At 35.8% G+C, this 12,051-nt stretch overlaps 1 protein-coding gene across 1 annotated transcript in view; it reads left to right on the top strand.

Annotated features, from left to right (window-relative positions):
• Positions 1 to 12,051, top strand: part of ABI3BP (ABI family member 3 binding protein) — a 261,606-nt gene that overhangs the window by 107,338 nt on the left and 142,217 nt on the right. The window contains exons 5-6 of the mRNA XM_089910463.1: positions 6,331 to 6,512; positions 7,069 to 7,124. Of these exons, the coding sequence (XP_089766589.1) occupies positions 6,331 to 6,512; positions 7,069 to 7,124 (238 nt within the window). The remainder of the gene's footprint in view (positions 1 to 6,330; positions 6,513 to 7,068; positions 7,125 to 12,051) is intronic.

Genomic DNA, 12,051 nt, shown 5'->3' with positions numbered 1-12,051 from the left:
CAGTGAAACAGGATAGAAAGCCCAGAGATAAACCCACACACATACAGTCACCTTATCTTTTATAAAGGAGGCAAGAATATACAATGGAGAAAAGACAGCCTCTTCAATAAGTGGTGTGGGAAAACTGGACAGCTACATGTAAAAGAATGAAGTTAGAACACTCCCTAACACCATACACAAAAATAAAATCAAAATGGATTGAAGACCTAAATGGAAGGCCAGACACTATAAAACTCTTAGAGGAAAACGTAGGCAGAACACTCTATGACATAAATCACAGCAATATCCTTTTTGACCCACCTCCTAGAGAGTTGGGAATAAAAACAAAAATAAACAACTGGGACCTAATGAAACTCAAAAGCTTTTGCACAGCAAAGGAAACCATAAACGAGACGAAAAGACAACCATCAGAATGGGAGAAAATATTTGCAAATGAAGGAACTGACAAGGGATTAACCTCCAAATTATACAAGCAGCTCATGCAGCTCAATATCAAAAATAAAACCCCAATCAAAAAATGGGCAGAAGACCTATATAGACAGTCCTCCAAAGAAGATATACAGATTGCCAAGAAACACATGAAAGGTTGCTCAACATCACTAGTCATTAGTGAAATGAAAATCAAAACTACAATGAGGTATCACCTCACAGCAGTCAGAATGGCCATCATCAAAAAGTCTACAAACAATAAATGCTGGAGAGGGTGTGGAGAAAAGGGAACCCTCTTGCACTGTTGGTGGGGATGTAAATTGATACAACCACTATGGAGAACGGTATGGAGGTTCCTTAAAAATCTAAAAATAGAGCTACCATACGACCCAGCAGTCCCACTACTGGACACATACCCTGAGAAAATCATAATTCAAAAAGAGTGATGTTAACCCTGAGAAAGCATAATTCAAAAAGAGTCATGTACCACGATGTTCATTGCAGCTCTATTTACAATAGCCAGGACATGGAAGCAATCTAAGCATCCATCAGCAGATGAATGGATAAAGAAGATGTGGCACATATATACAATGGAATGTAACTCAGCCATAAAAGGAAATGAAATTGAATTATTTGTCGTAAGGTATATGGACCTAGCGACTGTCATACAGAGTGAAGTAAGTTAGAGAAAAACAAATACCGTATCCTAAACCATATATATGGAATCTAAAAAAAAAAAGTGGTTCTGAAGAACCTAGGGGCAGGACAGGAATAAAGATGCAGGTGTAGCGAATGGATTTGAGGACACGGGGAGGGGGAAGGGTAAGCTGGGACGAAGTGAGAGAGTGGCATGGACATATGTACACTACCAAATGTAAAATTGATAGCTAGTGGGAAGAAGCCGCATAGCACAGGGAGATCAGCTCGGTGCTTTGTGACCACGTAGAGGGGTGGGATAGGGAGGTTGGGAGGGAGACGCAAGCAGGAAGGGATATGGGGATATATGTATACGTATAGCTGATTTAATTTGTTATACAGCAGAAAGTAACGTACTATTGTAAAGCAATTATACTCCCATAAAGATGTTGAAAAAAAAGAAATGATACTGAGTTTGCTGCTAGTCTTGTTAGTTTTGATATTAGTTATTTTATGTGATAATTTCCACTTCAGGCAAGCTGTTCCATTTTAGATAGCGCTAAAATCACTAGAAACTTCTTTCTCTTGAGCTTAAACAGGCCAGCAGTGAGTGATAAAAAGATTTTGGAAATGGTTTACCAGTTTGAAAATTATTCTAAGAGTCCAGAGATAGTAAGAACCCAAATTGGGCCTTTAAGTGTTACTTAGTAGTAGAGGCAAGACAAGTGCAAGAGGTATCACTCAGGGAAATATAACTGGACTTGAAAACTGATTGGACACAGGGAGAAGGAATGTGAAGACAACAGGAATAGGAACAGATTTGGAAAAGATGAGTAGCTTTTAAAGTAGTTATGAAGTCTACAGATGATTAAATCATTGGATCTGACCATGTCAGGCACCAGACTGCAAAGAGAGTTAGGCATTATGAGTGGTAAGAAAACAGAAGAAAGTAGATTAATTTTGAGAGATCTTGTGTTAAAAGGTAATGGCAGGAATAAGAAGTATTAGTTTTAGTTTTGCTTTGATATAGTGGAAAATAGTTCAACAACTTTTTGACTCAGAGAAAGGTCCTTGAAGAATCAAGAGAAAGGATGCAGAGTAGGTGGAATAAGAAAATGGAATAAAATTACCAAGACATTTATTTTTTAGAAGAAGGGAGAATCCTGGAATTGGAGAGGGGCAAGGAGAGAGTGAAGGGGGAGAGAGAGACTTTTTGAGAGGAAGGGAGTGAGGGCAGATTTTATATCAGCAGTCACAGTCTCAGTAAGGCAAGAAGCAGGGATATTGACAACGGGGGGAGTCAGGAAGTGTCCTTTGATGTGAAGAGAGCAAAAAAAATGTGTGATGTGTGGAATAGATGTTCTAGGAAATATAGTAATTAATCACATAGAAATAAAAGAATTGCTGAAAAAAGTATAGAAAGTCCCACAGCTGGCCAACCAAGTGCATCAATCCAGGCTAGTTTGTGAAAGGACTAAATTTATTGACACTATTCAATTTCTCCACTTGGCAGAATTCAGTGCCATTTACATCATAAATTTTATTTATGGGATTTCTGCCTCTAGGGTTTCTAGCCTGTGTTATGCCTCTGTATTTTATTAGAATAGAATGTCTAATTTGTAGCTAGAATAAAATTTTAGAAACAGAAAGGATTCAAAGATTGTCTAATCCAACCCCTCTTTTTCAAAGTAGAAATTTGATCTATAAGTGGGCAAAGAGACTCTCCTGAGGGCATGCTACTAGTTTGCAGCTGGCAGATATCCACGCCAAGCCGCTATCTGCCTTCTCCATTACATTTGGAGGAGCTATGGTATTTTTTAAGTTATAATAACGATTACTGTCAGTTTTGAGACTCTTGGGGAGATCCAAGCACAGAATATCACCAGTTGAACCAAGCACTGCCCTCAACAGTTGCTTACCACTTAATTAGGATGTGAGATATCCTTGTTTCTAAAATCCAAATTGCTAGTCAGGCTTTGCAGAGGTCTGCTCTGATGACATTCACTGGCTGTTACCTCCATCTTTAGTAGACTTGTTGCCTCTCTATGCACTTGTGTCCAAATTTAATTAACCACAGAAAAAAAGTGCAATCAACTTTTGATCCTGGATGTCCTCAGACAATATTGGGAAGTCTGTGATTATGTGAAAGCCTTAAGTAATGCTAAAAGAACTTCTGATTCCTTTTACTTCTCTTCCATTCTGGGTCATTTTACCTTGTTTCTGCATCTCCTTTTGCTGAGCCCTGCAGTAGATAGTCCAATGCAACACAGAAGGTATTAGCTTATGAGTCAGAAAACAGCCATTTGCCTGGTTCTGTCACTGATTCTCAGGCTTTAGACACTTCTTGGCCTCTCTCTTCTATAATAATTCTTGCTGTGCTCACTTCAGAATTTATTGTATGGATACATGGAAATAAATTTAAAAATCCTAAGCCCTCTGCAAATGTACCATGTAGACATTTATTGAACTCTCCTTCCATTTGCATTGATTCTATAAGAATGCTGAGGTTTGGTAAATGAACTCTTATGCAAAAACATATTGCAAAATATAATTGTAGACCTAATGGCTTAAATCAGAATATTTTGGTGATCGAGTCATTGGCCATTTAGAGCAACTATAATTTTAGAATGACCCTATGAGCACCTAAGTATCCATTCTATTTGTTCCACAACATATATGGAGTACATACTCTGTGCTAGGTTGTACAGTATTATCATCATAAGGCCTATATTTTGCTTTAAAATCAAGAAAATAGACTTCACCACTTTATAGCTAAGTAGCCTTGTTTACTATCTCTTTTAAAATTTAGAACTTGCCTATATTATACAAGTATCAATTAAGCCAATGTTGGTGAGGGTAACCTAACTGAAGCCGAGGAGAAGGCCTAGCTGCCTGTACTTTTATTTTTCCTGACCAAGTTGGTACAAGAGAGGTTAGTTAGAAAGCTTTGTGATCAAAATAGAAAAAAATTTACAGGCTAGATTTTTTTCAACAAAGTCTTAGAACATGTCTGTCTCATTCCTAGGAAGAGGATATAAAATCAAACTTCCTGGGAATCCTGGAATCTGGCCTCTGGTAGTTCTGTTAGCATTGCCCCACACCCCTACCAGATCATGCAAGCAGTTCAGGACTTCAGAAATGTATCCAAACTAGAGACGCATAACTCTGGAGGCCCATCTGGTCTGATTTTAGTTTCTCTGCACTTCCCTGAAGTCCTGTAATAGCCAGGGCATGGGAAAAACGACAGAAATTCTGTTCGATGTACTTGTCAACAAATGTGTTTCATAAACTACTGTTGATGGTTCAACTCACGGGGCACAGAGCATTCGTATTCTGTAACATTTGTTCCCAGTAGCAGTTAGTGTTCTGGCTGGAACAGCCTCCTTCACTCGTTCTGTTTTTCGTGACTTTGGAATGGGGTATGGAGCCCAGAGAGCTGCTTTTACGAGGAAGACGCAAGCTAATGAATGATTTCGAGCATTTCAGTAGTTTGTGACTAGTAAGAAAGTAGGCTGAATGTACGAATACATCCCTTTTCTGTACTTAAGAAACTATAACCCCCTTGCTGACTTCATGGGCATGCAACCAGTACGGTCACACAGGTTCCCCACTTAGAAGGGCCCATGCTTGGTTTAATGCTCTGTTGTCACCGTCTTAAAAGTCTTAATCATTTTTGAATAAGGGGCTCCATGTTTTCATTTTGCTGTGAACTCCACAAATTATGTAGCCAGTCCTGGCCCTTGTTTCCAAAGATTCTGGGTGGGTTTTTTTTGTATCAAGAGCTTGTGCCTGGCACTTAAAGAGGACACGATAAACATTTTTAGCATGAGTAAATGAGGGATTTTAGGGCTTTAAATAAAAGCAATTGACCTGAATCTTAGGGTGAGGAGTGGGGGAGAAGCACTAAATTTTTGAGAGAAAATTTAGAATGTAAAAAAAGAGTCTAAAATAGTATAACAAGCATGTATGTTTCCATTGTTAGTACATGACAATTATTATTTTATTTTATTTACTTAAAATGTTTATTTAAGAATAAAAAGCAAATAAAGTTTATCAGTTGGCCCCATCTCTAGTCTCATGTATTTCCCTACTTGCTCACTGGGAGCCAAAGCACTATCATAAATGTTGTATCCTTCCAGTATTTCTTGTCCCTTTACACTGCCAGGAATGATATACGGTAACATATTTTGTGTGAGTGTTTTAATCTTTGTGCAAATGATGTGAAACTACATGCATCATTTTGCTATTTTCATTCAATATTTTGTTTGTAAAATTTAGCCATATTGATACACGTAGCCCTAGTTCATTCATTCTCGTTGCTATATCCAGTAGCAATGCAATTTCCTTTCCTGACCTGCTTCCCCACTTTGTGAGACTGTTTAGAGCAGAGCCAGAGGAGTTTTTCCTGCTTTTCTGGTTCTGCCACTAGTAAAAATCACTAGCTGGATGACATTGGGCAAGTTAAGAGATCTTTCTGAAACATGGTTTTCACATTTGTAAAGTAGGATTAATGATTTCTACCACTTAAGATGTTTTTGTGACAATTAAATGAGGTAATATATATAAAACCTACCATGTGTTAAAGGTGCAAAAAAACCAGTGAGGATTATTAGTACCTTGTGATATATATGTCTGAATATTATGAAGCCCTAAGCAAATATGTAACAGTGATCTTGAATTTGCATTGTTCGATTTTTCTCATTGTACTCTCAGCTTGACTATTGGTGTTGATCCTTTTTCTAATAGTAAGAAAATTTCACCCTTGAAATAAAGTCCTGGATGCATTAGAGTGCATCACGCTCCTCTTTTACAAAATTGAACGGTATTACCTCTAATGTGCCTTCTATGGTGTTAAACGATATTACCTCTAATGTACCTTCCATGGGCTTAAACCCATACAGTTATGAAATTATAATATTAAATATTTATAAAAATATGCCTATGTTCTCTGCATAATTAGAAAAACATGAATGTCTAGTGTTTTCCAACTTTCATTTTGGTAAGTATCAAATAATAGAATTGAGAGATCTGGAATTCTGTTAGACCATGACTGTGCTGTTACCTAGTCCCCTAACTTGCAATTAGAAATTAAAAACTTAAGCACGCACGGAGAAACTTTTTTATGTTGTCTGAAAATTTAAAAAAATCTAAACAGAAGCCAATGTGAAATCTTGAGAGTAGGTGGGAGTCTATGATGTATTAAGAAACTGGAAGTACTTTCTGACTCTCCCTGTGGTTTTATAGCATATTTTGGTTATTCAACAGATTTTATACAATTCGCTATAGAGAAAAGGATAAGGAAAAGAAATGGATTTTTCAACTCTGTCCGGCCACTGAAACAATTGTGGAAAATCTAAAGCCTGACACAGTTTATGAATTCGGAGTGAAAGACAATGTAGAAGGTGGAATTTGGAGTAAGATTTTTAATCACAAGACTATTGTTGGAAGTAAGTACCTAGAACTATTTGAGTGAGCTTTCTGTAATATTTTTTCCTAATTATCAAATTTTAAATTATTTTATTAGTTGTGTAATAGGAAATGAGTTAATTCTCATTATCCATATTTGTGAAAATACAAAAGTAAACAGAATTTGAGCATTGATATTTCAGAATCTTTTTTATAGTGAGTATTTTTTTTAAAAAAATGGTAAACTAATATTTGACAGTAGCAATCATTGATAACAATTTATTTGGCCATTGTCATATTTTAAATCAATCTCTGACCTATGAACACTAACTGAGCCAAAAATCAATAACGTGTACAAATGCTAAGTTAAAAAGCTGGGCCAGTGGAATTGAACGTGCAAAGACTTTATGGGGCTGGGCTTGCTTCCTATCATCCCTTGTTTCGAACATCATTGGAATCAGTGTTTGAAATGAGAGCAAATAAAATAATAGGCCCAAGTTAGAGCAGGAGTTGTAGTTGTCTTCATAATGACTAGTAAGAATTGATTTAGGGAAAAGAAGAATGAAAAGAATGTCATTTTCCTCTTGTTTTTGTCAGGTAAAAACAAAGTAAATGGGAAAATCCAAAGTACCTATGACCAAGTCCACACAGTGGTATGTACCAGCTTATTTTCAAGAATGTTCTTTTAAAAATGTGTCTGCATTATACTTTCATTCAAATAAGGAAGTAGTCCTATTATGAGGTACTGAAGCTGGATTAACTGCCTAGCTATAGGGTTTTGGGCCAAGTACATAATGTTTTAGGAATTAGTTTCTTTCTCAGAAAATGGAGGTGAAAGCATGAGACCAGATTATCTCTAATTTGTTTAAAGCTCTAAAATTCTGATATTCTATATAGTTATCTAGTATTTCAGTATTCCAGGTATTTTGAGATTATTCTTATTATCTTCTGTCCTGTGGGTTGTTTTTTTACTATAACACATTTCAAGAGTGAATAAGTACATGCACTACTTAACCCTGCGATTGTTCAAATCTTTCCTCTATTTTCTATCATTTCCTACTTAGAAGAGCCAACCCTTTTCAAAATGAAGAAGCAACTGGTTTGGTTTTGTAACATGCCCAGCTTCTATTCGGTGCAGTAAATGTTTGTATATTTTATGTGCCCAGCATTTTCCCCGTCTAGAACTCTCTTCTCTCTCACCTTAGGAGCTCAGTCCCTTGTTCTCCTCTTTCCCTCCACTTTTCAAAATCTGTTCTCAGGAAGTATTATATCAGTTCCATACCACCTGTTATAAATGTAAGCCATTGTTAGAACTATCACAGACATTTGTCATTGAAATCACATGCCTAATTATAAAGTAAAGAACGTTACGTCATAGAGCAGGTAGAGAAGGCACTTTGGTGAGAAGAGGGGAATTTGATGCTGGCTTTGGTCTCTATGTATTGGGAGTATCCAGCCAGGGAAGTATTCTACAGTCAAGTGAACACGCAAAGACTCTATTCAGGGTTGCAAATTTGTTCTTTTCAATGTGTGCATGATGTATGTGGATAGATGGTTTTTTATGTCTATTGAATAGTCCACAGAATACCCCACTGTTCATGTAGCCCAGTGGGGGAAAAATGGTAGTACATACCTCAGTGAATAAAAATATGCAAGATTCTTTTCATTGACAGAAAATGGGTTTGGATAAAATAGAACTGAGAATTACTGCTGATAAAGGAAGTGTTTCTTTGGTTTGAACTGGCAGAAAAGTATGTATATTGGAAAATTATTGTCATGATTATTAAATTATTGTGACTGCCCAGGAAAGTATTTTGGTATATTTAAAATCAAAATATAAGAAAGGAGATTGTAGGTAAATTCTGAGGCCTGGATTGATTGATTCATTTATTTTCTTTCTCTCTTGCCTCCATCTCTTCTCTCTCTTTCTCTGTTTGGTTTTGACTATTTTCCTAATTATCTGATATTTAAAGATTTATAATGTATAAAAATGAGAAAAGAAAAATTAACAAAATTACCTATAACACTGCCAAATAAAGACCAGTAGAAAACCATTTATGGTCTACTGTTAAAACTTTAGAACATTGTATTTTTTTTCAAGCATGTTTTCATTATAAAATTAAAATCATGCTCTATGTGCAATTTTATATCTCATTCTTTTCACTTAGCCAAAATATGGCCTAGCATAGTTCATGTCATTAAGTACTTTTCATATACATAGTTTCAATTGCTGTGTATTACATAATCTAAGTACACTATCAGCTACTCAATCTGTTTCCAATTTGTAGGCATTTAAGTTATTTCTAACAGTTTAATTATAAGTCATATTATGGTGAACATTTATGATCATAAATCTTTGTTCACATTTCTGATTGTTTCCTTAAAGTAGATGCTTAGAAGAGGAATTAACAGTTTAGAGTTTTAACATTTTTTTAAACTTTCTAATATGTTTGGTCAACTTTCTTTCCAGAAAGGTTTTACCAATTTACAATCTTGTTGGCAATGGATCAGAGTTATCTTCCTGTAGCACCCTGATTTTCAACATTATGTATTTCCATCCCTAAAATTTTGGGTAGTATAATAGTATAAAATGGTTTTTAAATTTCTATTTCTGATTGCTGATAAAGCAGCACTTTCTTCACTTATTTATTAGCCATTTGTATTTTCCATTTAATGACCTTTAGTTTCAGTTCTTTGTTTATTGGGCATCTCATGGTTTTTTTTATTGAATAGTTTAAAGACTTTAAAGAGCAAAGACTCTTTGTGATATCATCTAGAAACATTATTTGCACATTCGTTATCAGTTTTCTTTATGGGAATTTGTGAAATAGGCAAGTCTTAATTTGCTTAATCAACTTATTTGTCTTTTCCATTGTCATATCTCCAATTGCCTTATATTTTAGAAAGCCCTTCCCTATCCAGAGATCAGATAAATATTTCTCTTTTTTTTTGTCTTATAAGTGGTTTGATTTTGTAGTAATTAAACTCTAACCTATGTGGATTTTATTTTGCTATATTATATGTAGTAAGGTCCTATATTGATGAGGTTATATACTTTTCCCAAATAATTAACCAATTGGCTTAGCACCAAGTATTGAATTCTGCCGTTCCCTAAGGTCCCTTTGTCTTTGTCTCTCTTAAATCCAATCACAGGGAATAGAGTTGCTCTTCCATTCTCTTCTAGAACAATCCTCGCTGTTGTTATGAGTGGTTTCCTAGGAAGCACATCTTATCTCCATCCTCTTGGCTGTCCTGCTTTATCTTACGCGTGACTCGATGTCGTTTGTTTCATTCCTTCTTCTCAGCAATCATATCTCAATAATTTGTATTTCTTTTGGCAGAATATTTCATTTAGGGTGAGTTACTCAGCAGGATTGGGAAAGATGATTGACAGTTTATTTCCAAGAAATTTAATTTATTTTCCACATCATAAATAGCCATGGCAAGAAGGTCCAGTTAGAAACTTCCTGCACCTATGACACAGAGCCAGATATTTTATCACTTCAAGCTGTGAGGCAGATTACCCCAAACTCCAGCCAGCTCTAACGAGCTGTGCTCTGAAACTCTTGGGTATTTCCAAAGGAAAAGTCGAATTAACTGAAAAGATATTTTAAGGCTTCTCTGTAAGCCTTTCTTCATTGTTATCTTCTAGATAGCAGAAAAAATGTTTCCCAAACTGCCTTCTGTGCATTTGGGTAGCTCTGGAACATGGGAAAGTTGAAAAGGAACCAGCTGGGATAGACTTTGACCATCTTATATAATCATTTAGAATTGATTCTGAAAGTTGATTTGATACTTTAGAGGTATATTTTAATATTTTAAGTCGATATCAATCCAATGTGTACCCACCTCTTGTCTGAGACTGATCTTAGAAGGCAGTATTTCAAGAGATATGAAATTAATTCCAGAGTTTTAAGTAAAAGATACATTGAAAAATGTTTTTATTCATATATGCATGCTTATACCTAAAACTTAAATGCAGCAGAAACTCCTTCACACCTTCTGAAAAGAGATTGGAAATGTGAAAAACAATTTGAACTTGAGGCGATCCATTTTTAATAGATAAATAATATTTAGATTAAAAATTTGAATGTTGAATACAGCCCCATCTGAAGCATCTTGTTACATTATATATTGTAATTCATGTATCTAAGCATGTGTTCTGCAGGCAAGTCCCAGTACACTTGTGCCAGAGGACACTTAGCAGGGGTCTCTTCTCATAGGTTAGTGCCTTCCTTCTACTGCTTGTTAAATACTTTCAATATCATCCCTGCCTACACCTCTAGAAAAATCAGAGAAAAGATGTATGCATAAACAATAACCCTGATTCTTCCCATATAAGTTGTATCACTTGAGATCCATGTAACTGCAGAAGAAAAAACAGCTGATAATTTTGCTATTTTCTTCACGCTGAGAAGCAAGAACACTCTTTTTATCAAGGTGAAACCTAGTGTTTACTATTAGGTTCTTTTAAAACAATTTTATTGGAGTAGAGTTGATTTACAATGTTGTGTTAGTTTCAGGTGTACAGCAAAGTGATTCAGTTATACATATACATGTATTCATTCTTTTTCAGATTCTTTTCTCATGTAGGTTATCACAGGATATTGAGTAGAGTTCCCTGTGCTACACAGTAGGTCCTTGTTGGTTATCTATCTTATATATAGTAGTGTGTGTATGTTCATCCCAAGCTCCTGGTTTATTCCTACCCATCACATTTCCCCTTTGGTAACCATAAGTTTGTTTTCAATATCTGTAAGTCTTTCTGTTTTGTAAATAAGTTCATTAGGTTTTTTTTTTTTTAAGTGTAAACTGTTTTGTTTTTTTAAAATTAATTAATTTATTTTTGGCTGTGTTGGGTCTTCATTTCTGTGCGAGGGTTTTCTCTAGTTGTGGCGAGCATGGGCCACTCTTCATCACGGTGCACGGGCCTCTCACTGTCACAGCCTCTCTTGTTGCGGAGCACAGGCTCAAGACGCTCGGGCTCAGTTGTTGTGGCTCACGGGCCTAGTTGCTCCGTGGCATGTGGGATCTTCCCAGACCAGGGCTCGAACCTGTGTCCCCTGCATTGGCAGGCAGACTCTCAACCACTGTGCCACCAGGGAAGCCCCATTAGATTTTATTATATAAAAAAATAAAGGAATGATGTCTAAAAGGACCTAACTTTAATACATTCTCTCTATATTTTAAAAACACTTAGTTATCTAACTAATTCACTAACCAAACAATAAATTTTTGAAGTGTGTAGCATTTATTAACAGATATTTTAAAATATAAGTTTAATTATTTAATCCAAATCTCCTTAGAATAAGTGTTCCCCTAAAATATGACATCTATTTCCACCCTTCCATTTTTTTCCATCAGAGATCCACCTACCTTTTTAAAAAGCCATTTCAGTCATTGGCAGAAAGAAAGTGGTACCAATTTTTAAAGTGTAACAGTTAGCAGATGAGTGAATAGGGAAAAATACAGTGTGGTCCCCACCCGCACCCTAAGATTGTATGCAGTGAGCACATCAGGTGTCCTTCCATTCTCAGCAATCATCGTCCTAAGCAGAAACTTGAAAATTTTATGTCTAGA

This window comes from Delphinapterus leucas, chromosome 4 (genome assembly GCF_059928025.1).
Source record: "Delphinapterus leucas isolate spDelLeu-1000000601 "Yukka" chromosome 4, BTC_Dleu_Yukka2, whole genome shotgun sequence".
NCBI classification, from domain to species: Eukaryota; Metazoa; Chordata; class Mammalia; order Artiodactyla; family Monodontidae; genus Delphinapterus; species Delphinapterus leucas.
This window is presented reverse-complemented; position numbering and strand designations above follow the sequence as displayed.